The 14270-nt window shown below is 54.7% G+C and overlaps 2 protein-coding genes across 4 annotated transcripts; both read left to right on the top strand.

Moving 5' to 3' along the window:
* The first annotated feature begins 2319 nt into the window (after positions 1–2319).
* Positions 2320–8093, top strand: BABAM1 (BRISC and BRCA1 A complex member 1). 3 transcript variants are annotated; one of them, XM_068980615.1, is made up of 10 exons: positions 2324–2405; positions 2785–2881; positions 3237–3588; positions 4187–4245; positions 4812–4932; positions 5016–5094; positions 5376–5400; positions 6321–6450; positions 6629–6715; positions 7667–8093. In XM_068980615.1, exons 3-10 carry the CDS (start codon positions 3295–3297, stop codon positions 7868–7870), a joined length of 999 nt encoding a protein of 332 aa, XP_068836716.1. In that variant the 5' UTR covers positions 2324–2405; positions 2785–2881; positions 3237–3294; the 3' UTR covers positions 7871–8093. The 3 variants fall into 3 exon arrangements, with proteins under 3 accessions (XP_068836715.1, XP_068836716.1, XP_068836717.1); XM_068980616.1 differs by having other exon boundaries at positions 2353–2405; positions 2791–2881; XM_068980614.1 differs by lacking the exon at positions 2785–2881 and having other exon boundaries at positions 2320–2405.
* Positions 8094–9206: 1113 nt separating this feature from the next.
* ANKLE1 (ankyrin repeat and LEM domain containing 1) lies at positions 9207–13238 on the top strand. Its single transcript, XM_068980058.1, has 9 exons — positions 9207–9427; positions 9511–9663; positions 10075–10180; positions 10295–10446; positions 10705–11408; positions 11537–11714; positions 12427–12586; positions 12688–12817; positions 13078–13238. Exons 1-9 carry the CDS (start codon positions 9207–9209, stop codon positions 13236–13238), a joined length of 1965 nt encoding a protein of 654 aa, XP_068836159.1.
* Positions 13239–14270: the final 1032 nt, after the last annotated feature.

Genomic DNA, 14270 nt, shown 5'->3' with positions numbered 1-14270 from the left:
GAACCAGTCTGTTGTTCCATGTCCAGTTCTAATTGTTGCTTCCTGACTTGCATACAGATTTCTCAAGAGGCAGGTTAGGTGGTCTGGTATTCCCATCTCTTTCAGAATTTTCCACAGTTTATTATGATCCACACAGTCAAAGGCTTTGGCATAGTCAATGAAGCAGAAATAGATGTTTTTCTGGAACTCTCTTGCTTTTTCCATGATCCAGCGGATGTTGGCAATTTGATCTCTGGTTCCTCTGCCTTTTCTAAAACCAGCTTGAACATCAGGGAGTTCACGGTTCACATATTGCTGAAGTCTGGCTTGGAGAATTTTGAGCATTACTTTACTAGCATATGAGATGAGTGCAATTGTGCGGTAGTTTGAGCATTCTTTGGCATTGCCTTCCTTTGGGACTGGAATGAAAACTGACCTTTTCCAGTCCTGTGGCCACTGCTGAGTTTTCCAAACTTGCTGGCATATTGAGTGCAGCACTTTCACAGCATCATCTTTCAGGATTTGAAATAGCTCCACTGGAATTCCATCACCTCCACTAGCTTTGTTCGTAGTGATGCTTTCCAAGGCCCACTTGACTTCACAGTCCAGGATGTCTGGCTCTAGACATATACGTGCTTAGTCGACTACTCAGTCACGTCTGACTCTTTGTGACCTCTTGGACTGTAGCCCGGCAGGCTCCTCTGTCCATGGGGATTCTCCTGGCAAGAATACTGGAGTGGGTTGCCATAACCTCCTCATACACATACATATACACACATATATACACACATGTATATATGGATATACACCAGAGTTATGGAAGTTTTGACAACCAATTTGCATATGGTCAGGCACCATCAGAGACCTGAATCATAAGGCACCCTCCTTGTTCCCTACTGCCTCTCTGACCGCCCCATCTCTGCTTCGTCTGTTTCTCCTCCATAAATGCTGAATTCCTCAGATCCCAGATAATTCCTGCATCCTGCTAATTTTTCCTGCATCCACCTCGAAAAGGCCTCTTCCTCATCTCCATCCATAGTCAGAGCTCAAGCCTCTCCTTCCCAACGTGGATGCCAGCCCACCTCCACTCCCTTCCCCACCCAGGACCCAGAGACAGAGATCTCACTGTTCACCTCCCTGGCTCATAGACCCTCCATGGCTCCCCATTGCCCTTGGGAAACATTTCATCCTCTTCAGCCTGGCATTCAAGGTCTTTAGTAAAATTATGCCTGCAGGTGGCACCAATGTGTACTCCCGCCTCTAGCCACGATAATCTCTTCCATGAACAACTGAAGCTTCTTAATTCCCTCACATCCTGGTGCTTTTGGCCATGCCTTAACCTTTGCCTGAAACACCGCTTCCTTCCTCGTGCATTTGATGTAAACTGTGCATAGCCTGTGGTAGTCTGAACCTTTCTGGTTCCACTGACAGACACTACGAGGCTGAATCTTCCTGTCTCCGTGCCCCCAAAGGTCGTAGCAAGAGAAGCTGGCAATTTTCTGACTTGAGGGTGAACATTAAAATTCTCACTCTTAGCCTCTGCTCCAGCCACATTAGCCGATGAGAGACTTTCACAGCTCCAGGGCTCCTCAAAACCTACAGACGGTTGCCCAGGCAGTTCCTTCTGTCTGGAATGACCTTACCCCTCTTGTTTTTTCAGCAGATTCTCCATCCTTCAAGGTTAATTTTACACAGCCCCTCCGGGCTCTCTTTGAACCGGAGCTTAGCTGATGTGGGCAGGCTTAACAGATTTTAACAAGAAACTGAGGCTCAATTTTTAGGTGGTTATGGAGCTGAGGGGAGAAGTGTGCATGAAGAAAAGAAGGATGGCTTGAAATAGTTCTGGCTTGGTATTTTTTAAATTTTTGCAAATATCTGTAAAATAATTGGGAGGGGCCTTGGGTTCTGGACCACTCCCACCTGTGCCGCAAAATCCCCTCACTGAGGTTAGGTCAAGTCCATCAATCACCAGTCAGCCCCTCCTCTTCTAAATCCCGCCCAATTCAGCTCCACTTTATTTAATCACACGGTAAACTAGGTCTTCTCCATTTTTCTGAGCCTTTCCCATTGTAAATCCTACTCCACTCTGCCTCGATTCAGCCTATCACGTTACAAGGGCTGACCACCGTAATCAGAATCGGCCAGAAACATAAAAGCTCCTCCTTGTCTCACCTTAGCCAATCGTATTCCAGATCCCGCCCCACTCGACTCCCACTCCAGCCTATCACAATCCAAACCCGCCTCCTAGCACAGTCTCAACCTATCAGCTTCCAAGGCTCTCGTCCCATTCATTTCTCCGCTCGGCTTTCGGCCGTTGAACTACGCTTCCCAGTAGGTTTGACGGCCGCGCCGCCCTTCTTCCGGCTGCTAAAGATGGCGGCTTCCTAGCGGGTCAGCGGATGAGTAGGAAGGAGGCTCAGGCAACGGTGAGCAGAAGTTGGGTGGTGAAAACGTGCGGGATCCGTCCTTAAAGGCCCAACTTCCTTAGCCCCAGAAATTCAGCCCCTCATTTGCTCTGAGGCTTCCTCCTTCAGCCCCAGTTTCTCCTGCAGTCTAGCCTCCATCTCTCTTGCTGCAGCTATGCTTTCCTTAGCGATTATGGGGTCTGCAAGGCTCTCAGAGATCATCTCCGGCAGCCCTCACCCGTTGCCCAGACAGGCAAACTGTTCCGCTGGCGCCCCGTTTTTCCGCAAAGGCATTGTAACACCCGGATCTCCTCTCCAGTGTGCAGACACCGCCTAAGCAGTCACTACGGAAGGGAGAACCCTAGAAGTTTGTATCCTTTATTCACCAAGACATTTTCAGTTTCAGGTGACAGAACCTCCAACCCAGTCTGGCTTAAGCAAGAAAGGGAATTTAGACATAGCTGGATCCGGGCGCTGAGAAGTCTTTCATTTTCTGAGTGAGCATCACTTCAGGCAAGCTCTCTTTCCCCTCTTGGAAGCAAGAGAGGCTCCTAGCAGCTTTGGACTTGTAACCTCCCAGTACTGCAGTTCGGAACTGCCCCTCTCTGGCGTGTTCTGGGTCATGTCCTCATCTCTGAGCCATTCACAGCCCTAGCCAAAATGGGGAGAGAAGGGGTTAGCTCTACGAAAAAAAAGGGGAGGCTGTTATCTCAAGTCAGAGTGGATGCTGGGTTGATAAGTGTAAAAGGCACCCATCATACAGATGGGGAAACCGAGTCCCTGAGCAGAGTGACTTATTGTCAGGAAGTGACTTATGACCTGTTCTGCCCAGTAACCAAATGCTTTTAAAAGCCCTAAGGAAAGGATCCTGGCTTCCCTCATCCCTGCTGCATCCAGCCAGTCCAGAGCCATGGAGATAGCAGAGCCCAGCTGTCCCACGGAAGAGGAGGAGGAAGAGGAGGAGGAAGAGGAGCAGTCAGCTGAGCCCAGGCCCCGCACTCGCTCCAATCCTGAGGGGGCTGAGGACCGGGCGCTGGGGGCCCAGACCAGTGTGGGCAGCCGCAGTGAGGGTGAGGGCGAGGCGGCCAGTGCTGATGACGGGACCGCCAACCCTCCAGGAGCCGGTCCCAAGCCGTGGCAGGTGCCTCCACCAGCCCCAGAGGTCCAGGTGCGGACCCCAAGGGTCAACTGTCCAGAGAAAGTGGTAAGTGAGGGGCTTGGCCTGTGCTTTTGAGATGTTAGAGAACCTTGGGTTAAATGTCATTCTTTAGGATTCACTCTGGAAAACAGTCCCTTTTTATTAGTGTCCTAGGGCAGCTGGGCTTCCCAAGTGGCTCAGTGGTAAAGAATCCACCTGCCAGTGCAGGAGACGCTGGTTCAGTCCATGGGTCAGGAAGATCCCCTGGAGAAGGGCATGGTAACTCACTCCAGTGTTCTTACATGGAGAATCCGATGGACAGAGGAGCCTGGAGGGCTACAGTCCATGGGATCGTAAAGAGCTGGACACAACTGAAGTGGATTCAGTAGCCCTACGGCATGTGGGATCTGAGTTCCTTGACCAGGGGTCAAACCTTTGTCTGCTGCATTGGAAGGCGGATTCTTAACCACTGGACCCCCAGGGAAGTCCCTCAGCTGCCTCCTTCTAGAGTGGATGTCTTGGCTGGGAACTGGGAGTCATCATATAGCCTTCTCCCATAGGGCTGCTTGGAGAGGGCCGGCAGAGTGGCATGGGGGCCTGCAGGGACATTTAGTTGCCAGGTAATGCTGGTCACAGCTCTCACTAGCCTCCAGATTTGTTGCAGATCATCTGCCTGGACCTGTCAGAGGAAATGGCGCTGCCAAAGCTTGAGTCATTCAATGGGTAAGAGGGGTTTTTTGGGGGCTGGAGTTTGCCACCATGGCTGGGAGGAGCCCAGCCCCCAAAATGCAGGGTTGTCTCTCTGAGACTAACTCCTGGGTCCTGGAGGCATTGGAGAGTAACCGTGATAATTGGTAATGTTACAGCTGCAGCCCACTGGGGTTCTGTTCTCAGCACTTGAGAGCTGTCACACTCCACCCATGTCACAGCCATGACTCAGAAACTCCGAGATTGTCCAAGGCCTCCTGGCAAATGGGCAGAGCCAGATTCAGAGCGAGGCCTGGCTGACTCCAAAGTCCTGGCCTGTGAGCAGCTGAGTCTCACTGGGGTCAGGCAGCAGGGCCTGAGCACAAGCCTACCTCCCCTTCCCTGGCATTCCTGATGACCCATGACTGAGCCACGGTGGGGTACCTCCTCTGGATCAGATGTGAGGCCCAGGCTGGCCAGAGGGACCCATTCAGTGAGGGCAAGAGCTGGAGAGAGTCAGCTGGGCTGGGTTTCCGGCTGGGCTCTACCGCCTGCCCGGCTGCGTGACCTGGACCTTAACCACCGCTTCACTCTCACCCCAGCTCCAAAACCAACGCCCTCAATGTCTCCCAGAAAATGATCGAGATGTTTGTGCGGACAAAACACAAAATTGACAAGAGCCACGAATTTGCGCTGGTGGTGGTGAATGATGACACTGCCTGGGTGAGGCTGGGGGGCAAGACTGGTTCCGCTGGGGTCCCCCAGGGGTGAGAGAGCACCTCACTGAGTTTCAGTCTTCCCTGCAGCTGTCTGGCCTGACCTCGGACCCCCGTGAACTCTGCAGCTGCCTCTATGACCTGGAAACAGCTTCCTGTTCCACCTTTAGTATCCTTTCCATGGAGGGAGGGGAATGGCCCCAGTCCTGAGGGCAAGGGGGGCTTTGAGTCACTAAGGGCTTTCAGGTCATCTGGTGCCAGGCCCCTAGTTTATGATCTGTGCTGAGGGAAAGCAAGCTCAGAGAGGGCAAGTGACTGGAACAGGGTCACACAGCGTGTCTCCTGGCAACAGGCTCAGAGGCACCTGTACTCTCCCAGCCTCTGGAGGAGGGAAACCACCCACTTCTGTCTACCCATGCACTGCTCTGCTCTCCTTAGCATTCCTGCCAGATCTGGAAGGTCTCTTCAGCCTCATGTAAGTCCCCCAAGGGGAATTTATTACTCACCTTTGAAGAGAAGAACCCCTTCTGGGTAAAAGCTCCGAACAGCCCAGAAATAGTCCTTTCAGGAGGCCAAAACGCTTCCTTTCTCACCCTTTCTCCCTGGAACAATTGCTCACTTACCTGTCTGAAAGCATTTTTGCAAAAGAGGTTCTCTTTCACATCTTGCCCTCTGTGCTACTTTCTTTTTTCCCCTTCAAATCTATTTATTTATGTATTTACTTTTGGCTGTGCTGGGTCTTGGCTTTCTCCAGTTGCAGTGAGCAGGCTTCTCATTGCGGGGGCATCTCTTGCTCCAGAGCACAAGTTCTAGTGCACAGGCTTTAGAAGTTGCAGCACGTGGGCACAGTAGTTGCAACTTGTGGGCTCTGTAGTTGTGGCACTTGGGTATAGTTGCTCTGTGGGATGTTGGATCTTCCCAGACCAGGGATCCAGCCAGTGTCCCTTGTAATGCAAGGCAGATTCTTAACATCTGGACCATCAAGGAAGTTCCTCTGGGTTATATTCTGACAGCCCAGTGGTCCGCCACTACTTTGTTTTAACTGTAGGGCAGCAAACTTTTTCTTTAAAAGGGCCAGATAGGAAACATTTTTGGCTTTGTGGGCCATATGGTCACTGTTGCGGTGACCAGACTCTGCCGTTGTAATCCGAGCAAGCTCTGGCTTTGGGGGTCAGCAAAACCTCTGATGGAGCAGGAGAGGTCAGGCAGAAAGGTGAAGCTGGGAAGGTGCCAGGGCAGAGGGAACGGCGTGGGGAAAGGCTCAGAGGCAACAGTGAGGTTGGGAGGGGTCAGGTGGAACCTCACATACCCAGTGAGGAGCTGGGCTCTCCCGGGGGGATGAGAAGGGTGGGCCACCAGGGTGTACTCTGACCCTCCCTCCTTCCTGCTGCACAGCCAGCAGAAGACCGAGCTGCCAGTCACGGAGAACGTGCAGACGATCCCGCCGCCCTATGTGGTCCGAACCATCCTGGTCTATAGCCGTCCACCCTGCCAGCCCCAGTTCTCCCTGACAGAGCCCATGAAGGTGAGACCCGGGAGAAGGAAGGATGCCTGCAGCCAGCACGATGGTGGTTAGATACTAGGAGGGACTTCCTGACCACAGGTGCTGGGGTACCTAGAATCAGGTTCTCAGAATCTAGAGATTGTGGTCATGGGGCCATGGGGTGACCCTAGTCCTGAAGGCTACCTTTCTTCCCCTGCAGAAAATGTTCCAGTGCCCGTATTTCTTCTTTGATGTTGTTTACATCCACAACGGCGCTGATGAGAAGGAGGAGGAAATGAGCTGGAAGGTGAGAGGCCACCGTGAGTGTGGGCAGCAGGTGGATGTACGTGGGAGTTCTCCGAACCCACCTGCCCCAGCCCTAAGGGAAAGGAGGCCCTTTTCACTAAGGGCCTTCAGGGCATCTGATGCTAACCCCCTAGACTATGATCTGTGGTGAGGAAAAGCAGGCTCAGAGAGGGCAAGAAACCAGGCCAGGGTCACACAGCTTGTCTCAGGCATAGTGGTGCCCGGCAACAGGCTCAGAGGTACCTGTACTCTAATGGGGTCCGGAGGAGGGAAGCCACCTGCCCTGCCCACTCATGCACTACTCTGCCATTAGCCTTTTCCTTACCATTCCTGGCCCTTCTAGATCATGGTCAGTCAGATTCCAACATTTCCCACTTGTCTGCAGTGAACTAATGGGGCTGTTGGGACAGTGGCCCAGGAGCATGTAGGGTCCTATCCACCTCATCCCCAACATCCCCTGCTTCTCTCTCTTCCTGCTTTTTCTGGCTCTGTGCCCTCTGCCTGGAGCATGCTTCCCTCCCTGCCTCGCCAGGCTCTGCTGGTCCTTTGCATTCCAGCCCTGAACTAGTTGTGGCATCCCCAGTTGGCCCCTTATCTCTCTGAGCCTCACTTGACCCAACCGTGAGCAGAGGGGGTTGAGCCCAGCTCCTACTTATATGTCAGTACCCAAACTGGAAGTCCCTACTCTGAGAAGCCTTCCCTGCTCCTCTGGGTAGATCAGCGTCAGGGGGCTGGGGGTCATGTGCTTCTCCAGACTAGGGGCTCCAGCTCTGAGACCTCTTGGGGTGAGTGGGTGGCAGGAAATGTTTGCTGAATGGGAATAGTTTCTGCCTGGCAAACTCCTCTTTACCCTTCAGAACCCATCCCTGAGGCCCCTCCTGGGAGGCCCTCCAAGACAGGGAGGGCTTGTCAGCAGAACATCTGCATGAACAGCCCTTCCTTGGCCCCACAGGACATGTTTGCCTTCATGGGAAGCCTGGATACCAAGGGTACCAGTTATAAGTACGAAGTGGCGCTGGCTGGGCCAGCCCTGGAGCTTCACAACTGTATGGCCAAGCTGCTGGCTCACCCACTGCAGCGGCCTTGCCAAAGCCATGCCTCCTACAGCCTGCTGGAGGAGGACGACGAAGCCACTGAGGTGGAGGCCACTGTCTGAACCATCCCTGAGCATCCAACCTTCTTGAACAATGAAACCCTTGGCATTGAATGCTCGTTCTCAGACTGGGCTCCTTGGGGCCCCCAGAGGGGGTTCTAAGAAGTATCTGAGGCACCTGGGCAGCCCTGAAGGAACCCTAAGATTCCAGGAAGCATCCCAGGGACTCTAGACACCCAGTCCCCATGTTTCCCAGCCCACATCCCACTCCCAAGTTTTTCAGTTGTAAGTTTTGTTGTGCTTTGTGTGTTTTTGTCATCAGAATAAAAATCTGAGACTCCCAAACCCAAGTCCACTGTTCATTGAAATCTTTTTGGTTGCAAGTGACAGAAAACCCACCCACTGAACTGAAAGGAGAATGGCTAGTTTCTTGTAGATAAAAAGCTAAGATGCAGCTTTAGGCTTGGCTGTATCCAGGTGCTCTGACATTGCTTTGGGGAGAGCTGAAACACCCTGCATGGTTGGTTTTCAGTGTGCCCTGCTTTCCTCCCAATAGGTGGAAAGGGGTAGTACGGCTGAGCACTCTGCAAATCCCAGCCCAGGTGAAGTGAGGGCTCTCACAGCAGCCCCTATGACAGGTCTTGCTTGGGTCAGTCATGGACCAGAACTGTGGAATGCTCTCATTGGCCAGGCCTCGCTCAAGCTTCTCTGGGAAGAGAGGTTTATAGTTCCATCAGGAAATAGTGTGGGTGCTCCCCAGAGGAAGGGAAACATATAACACGTCCATCACTCAACTTAATCTTCCTGGATAATGAGCAGTTGTGAGGGGAAAAAAATTTACCAGCTAGATTTTCTCAGTTTCATATAAAACGAAAATAGCTTTATCAAGAAACAGCTTTACTTTCCCAGGAGCATTTACTGGGCACCTGTGTGCCAGGCCCCTCTTTCAACTTAACACCAGCCTGGAAGGGATTATTCTCCCATCCTGCATATAGAGAAACTAACACCCTAAGAGGCCCAGGGCTCCAAAGTAATGGACTTAAGACTCCACAGGGCTGAAAACGGTCGACGCAGAGCCTCCGCAGGCAGTAGCTATTAATTGAAACCTTACATACGGTCAGGGCTGCGTGCGCCTCGGCAGAGGGTTCCGGAAGACTCAGTACCCTGTGGGCACCACCGGGTCCCGGGGATCGTAGCTCCACCCCCTCCAACAGGGTGTGTTCTTGTTTACACCGTTTTGAGAGATAAGCGCACACATGGCGACCTCCACCCTCCCGGGCCCTTATCGGAGGCCCCAAACGTTATTTGGCCCTGAGCAAACATCACTTGGCCCTGGGCACTACTTGGTGTCGCGGGCTCGGACCAGCACCCAAGCTCCCGACCCTCGATGTGGGCGACAATGCGGCGCCGGTCAGCCTGGCTGGGGTCGCTGCACTGCACCAAGGCGCGGAGAAGGGAGCCGAGGGGCGGAGCGGCGCGTGCGCACAAGGGCGCCGCGGGAAGTTGGAAAGCGGCAGGCGGCGCGACCAGGCGGCTGCCCCAAGGGGACAGCCGGGGCATGGGCCCGGCTGTAGGTCTGGCTCGGCGGCTGCGGACGGCGCTGCAGGAGGAGGAGTTGCGGTGAGGGCAGGGCCTGGGTGGGCGGGCCAGGGGGTGGGGGTAGGGGCCGAGTGCCACGGTCCACTCTGACCCTCTATCCCTAGGACTGTGGAGGAGTTGCTGCGCCGTGGTGCCGACCCCAATCTGGTACTCGAGGATGGCGCGGCGGCCATGCACCTGGCGGCCAGAGCCCAGCACCTGCGGAGTCTGTGTTGCCTCGAGGCCCTGCTGCGCCGAGGCGGGGACCCCAACGCGCGGTGAGGCCGAGTGTGGGCTCGGGGAAGGTCTTCCGTGAACTAGAGCTGTCTCCCGAGTACGAGGACCAGACCTGGGAGTCCTGAAGAGGGCGTCTAAGGATGCGAATTCAATCCCCAGCGGCGGAGCTTAGGGGATCTGGGGAGGGATCTTGAGGGTCCCAGGGCAGAGGCAGGGTACCAGACCCAGGGTAGGGTATGAGATTGCGCCGGGGTCAAAATGGGAATCGAAGTTTCAGATCCGGCGGTAGAAGCTCTAGAGTCAGAGAGCAGAGGTTTGGGTCCCAGCCCGAGGGCGCAGGTTCGAAGGGTGGCATCTCAGGCTGGAGGGCGGAGATGGAGGGCTGAGAGTCAGGGCTTCCGGACCCGGAGATGGAGATGCTTCACTGACCCCCTTCTCCGCTCATGCCCTAGATCGGCCGAGGCACTGACACCGCTGCATGTGGCCGCTGCTTGGGGCTGCCGCCGGGGCCTGGAGCTGCTGCTGAGCCAGGGAGCGGACCCCGCGCTCCGCGACCAGGTAGGGGGCCCCATCGCAGTCTGTAGCCAGGGAAACCCGGAGGGAGGGAAAGAGGAAAGGAAAGGAGGAAGAGAGGGAGGGAAGGGGCGCCCCCTACTGACCGCACCCCTGCAGGACGGATTCCTGCCTCTGGACCTGGCGGAGCAGCAGGGGCATCAGAACTGTGCCCGCGTGCTTCGGGAGCTGGAGACTCGGACCAGGATCCCAGCCCGGACTTGGAAAGGCTCCCGGAAGCCAGAACCCGAGCCAGAGCCTGGAGGTGAGTGGTATCTGGGCGGCTGGGAGTGGTTAGCCTCTGATATAACTTTGCAGATCTCTGTGTCTAATGCCCAGGGTTTCACCACCAGCCTCTCTGGTCAGTCTCTCTGCCTCTGACTCGCTCCTTCCTCTTTGTGATTGCAGCTGCCTGTTTCTGTCCGTCTGATGTTGACCTTTGTCTCTCACTTCCTCTTCCCCTCCTTTCTGACTTCCTTCTTACCCCCTGCTCCAGGCCCAGGCCCTTGTGAAAAGGGGCTGGATACCAGCCCCTCCGGTCCTCCTAATGTGATGCTGAACTCTACAACACTGGGCACAGGTGACAGCAAGGACGTGAGCCTGGAGGCTGGCCCTGGACCCCGCGGCCTGCTCGCCCACCCTGAGACTGCTGACACAGATGGTGGATTGGAGTCCCCCTTGGGGCGCTGGGACTGCAGCTCGGTGACCTCCTTTGTCACCGCTGTTGAGGCCTCAGGAGCTGAGGACCTAACCGGCCACACCTCCCCCTGGGCTGGTGTCCGACTCTCCCAGAGGGTGCCAAGATCTTTGGGTACCCTACGGCTGGCACATCAACCCCTCATGGAGGACAGGGAGGCAGAACTGAATGCCCATCTGCAGGCCCTGACTCTGACCTTGCCGGATGATTCCCCCTCCCCCAAGCTCTTCCCAGACAGGAGCCCAGCCCATAGTCCCCCTTGGGAACCACTGCCTGGACCTTCTGACACCCACATCCCAAGAGAGGACCAGCTATCCCCCGACAGTGACTTGGCTGCCCTCTGGCTGGCAGAGGATGACGCAAGCGCCACAGTGGGCAGGGACCCCAGCCCCTCTGATCAGTGTCCACCAGACCCTCCCATGTCTGACCTGGAGCTGCTGCAAGGGCTCCGGGCGCTTGGCAAGAGCCCGGGTCCCATCACGTCCTTCACCCGACCGCACTACCTCCGACGGCTGAAAGAAGCCCAGGCTGCTCCTAGTGAGTATCCAGAGTTCAAGGAGTCTCCGGGAATCTTCCAAGATCCCTTGGCTCTGAGTGCAACCTACTTCTTCGTCTCTGGGAACCACCCTTTCCTTTGTCTTTCTTGACCCAGTTTCCCTTCCCAGGCCCAGACTTTTCAGGGCACAGCCCAGAGCTGGTTGAAGCCCTGCGGACAGGCTGTATCCCAGATGCCCAAGCCGATGAAGATGCACTTACCCAGCAGTTCGAACGGCCGGACCCCACCAGACGGTGGCGGGAGGGGGTTGTGAAGTCCAGCTTCACATATCTGCTGCTGGACCCCAGGTACCTGGAGCAGGAGTGACTCAGAAATGGGAGCTGGAACGTTCTGAGATTGGTTCTTACCTGCTCTGTGTCTTCTTTTTTTTACGTTTATTTTTGGCTACACTGGGTCCTCTTTGCTGCAGGCGGGCTTTCTCTAGTGGTGGCAAGCCAGGGCTACTCTCCATTGCGGCGCGCAGGCTTCTCGTGGCGGTGGACTCTCTTCTTGTAGAGCACAGGCTCTAGGCACAAGGGCTGCAGTAGTTGAAGCATGCAGGCTCAATAGTTGGGGACGTGTGGGCTCTAGGGCATGCGACTTCAGTAGTTGGGGCACACAAGCTCAGGAGTTGTGGCTCACAGGCCCTAGAGCTTTGTAGGCTTCAGTAGCTGTGGCCCCCAGGATTAGTTGCTCCACAGCATGTGGAATCTTCCAAGACCAGGAATCAAACCCGTGTCCATGTCCCCTGCATCAGCAGGTAGATTCTTATCCACCGCATTAGAGGGAAGTCCTGCTGTGTGTCTTTAGGAAGGGGACTGGCCCGGTCATCAGCTTCTTTATCAATGAAAGGCAGTTGGATCCACTTCAAGCTGCTGAGTGTCCTCGGGGATCAGCTACCCACCCTGCCTTTTATAAAAGGGGTCACTGGCGTGGGTTCAGTTTGCTCTGTGTCATTAAGGACTATATCTGGGGCAACTCTTGTCACTTTTCCCTGTTTGAGCCATCTACCTCATCTAGGAAGACTCAGGACCTGCCAGCCCGAGCCTTCTCACTGACTCTGGCTGAATGCCTTCGGATTTTTGTCCAGGCCATCTTCTATGTGGGCAAGGGAACACGGGCCCGGCCAGATGTTCATCTCTGGGAGGCCCTTAACCACCGAAGACGGCCAGGAAAACAGGTATGAGGATAAGTAGCAGGTTTGTGGCAGGGGTGGCCCAGCTAGGGGCAGGTAGAGGGAATTGTGGGGCAAACCTCTGACCCTGCCCTGGCTCCCCCCAGGCCTGTCCCAAGGTACGCCGGATCTTGGACATTTGGGCCACTGGTCGTGGCGTTGTTTCCCTGCACTGCTTCCAGCATGTGGTCCCTGCAGAGGCTTACACTCGAGAAGCATGTCTTGTGGATGCTCTAGGTAGGTGCCTGGCTTGTGGGGTAGGGGTGGAGTCATAGGAAAGGCACTTGATCTACTAATTCCCTGACCCCTTCCCCATCACAGCTGTCCATTCAGCCAATGAGCAATTATTGAGCACCAACTATGTACCAGCATGTACACATATTTTACTCCATTGGTTTATCCCTGCTTGAGGGCAGTGCCCAGTGGGTTCCCTGGCACAAACTTCTGCCAGCGGTTCCCGGAGGCTGCCTTCATGACCTTATTCCTAATCTCCCCAGGAATCCAGATGCTGACTAACCAGAAGCAAGGACACTGCTATGGAGTGGTGGCGGACTGGCCCCCCACCCGGCGCCGCCGCTTGGGGGTCCATCTGTTGCACCGTGCCCTCCTTGTCTTCGTGGCTGAGGGTGAACGAGAGCTACGGCCCCAGGACATCTAGGCTTGTGCCTGAGCACTAGGGAATTGGCCATTTAACCTAAGTAGAGATCAGGGTGTTTGAATGTTTCAGCTGCCCCTGCATTGAGAGCAGCCCACACCCCCACCCCACAACTCCAGCTCCAGAAGGCGGGTAAGGGAGCAGCAAGACAGATCTCCTCCTTGGGGTAAGAGAGGACTTTATTACAGATGGGACTGCTGGACAGGGAGTGAGCTCCCTGTCATGAGAGGAGAATAAGGGGATGTAGGAGGAGAACAAGTAGACCAGAAGGTTCTTTGGAACATGGTACTTTGAAACATGTCAGTGCTTTGGCAGTTTGGTCCTATCTGGGCAAACAAGTGACCATTTTGATCTCCCTGATACAGAGGACCCACGGTGTAGGTTGTGCTGGGGGTTCCTGAGCTACATGCAGGGAATCTGCCCAGCTCAAGAGTCAAGTTTTGCTGCTTCCCAGTTGTGGGACGGACCAGTAATTTCTCTGTCTGAGCCTCAATTTCCTAAGTCGTACACAATGAGGAAAGTGCAAAATTCTACCTCAGGGGGTCATTGAGGGAATCAGACTAAACCGTCATGGGGTAAAGTGTCTGGCTCTGAGCCCTCCTGACCCAGAGATGACTTTGCAGCCCAGGTGGAAAGTTTCTGGTGGAACGGGTTTGAGAGGGTATGCAGGATGTTCCTGAGGGATGTGTTGTGTGTTGAGGGGGTGCGTAGAGCTGGAGATTCATTGGAAGGACTGATGCTGAAGCTGAAACTCCAATACTTTGGCCACCTGATGTGAAGAACTGACTCACTGGAAAAGATCCTGATATTGGGAAAGATTGAAGGCAGGAGAGGGAACGACAGAGGATGAGAGGGTTGGATGGCATCACCGATTCTATGGATGTGAATTTGAGCAAGCTCCGGGAGTTGGTGATGGACAGGGAAGCCTGGCGTGCTGCAGTCCATGGGGTCACAAAGAGTCGGACACAACTGAGCGACTGAACTGAACTGAACTGAGAGCTGGAGAAGTCGTCGCAGTGTGGGTGCGAGACACCA

This window comes from Capricornis sumatraensis, chromosome 9, assembly GCF_032405125.1.
Source record: "Capricornis sumatraensis isolate serow.1 chromosome 9, serow.2, whole genome shotgun sequence".
In the NCBI taxonomy this organism is placed as follows: Eukaryota; Metazoa; Chordata; class Mammalia; order Artiodactyla; family Bovidae; genus Capricornis; species Capricornis sumatraensis.
This window is presented reverse-complemented; position numbering and strand designations above follow the sequence as displayed.

Bases quoted from the DNA above. Each gene is read 5' to 3' on its own strand.
- BABAM1 (XM_068980614.1), top strand. From the start codon at position 3,295: ATGGAGATAGCAGAGCCCAGCTGTCCCACGGAAGAGGAGGAGGAAGAG. The intron at 3,589-4,186 runs GTAAGTGAGGGG...GATTTGTTGCAG, and splicing joins TCAACTGTCCAGAGAAAGTG to ATCATCTGCCTGGACCTGTC. The intron at 6,451-6,628 runs GTGAGACCCGGG...CTTCCCCTGCAG, and splicing joins CCCTGACAGAGCCCATGAAG to AAAATGTTCCAGTGCCCGTA.
- ANKLE1 (XM_068980058.1), top strand. From the start codon at position 9,207: ATGCGGCGCCGGTCAGCCTGGCTGGGGTCGCTGCACTGCACCAAGGCG. The intron at 10,181-10,294 runs GTAGGGGGCCCC...GCACCCCTGCAG, and splicing joins ACCCCGCGCTCCGCGACCAG to GACGGATTCCTGCCTCTGGA. The intron at 12,818-13,077 runs GTAGGTGCCTGG...TAATCTCCCCAG, and splicing joins ATGTCTTGTGGATGCTCTAG to GAATCCAGATGCTGACTAAC.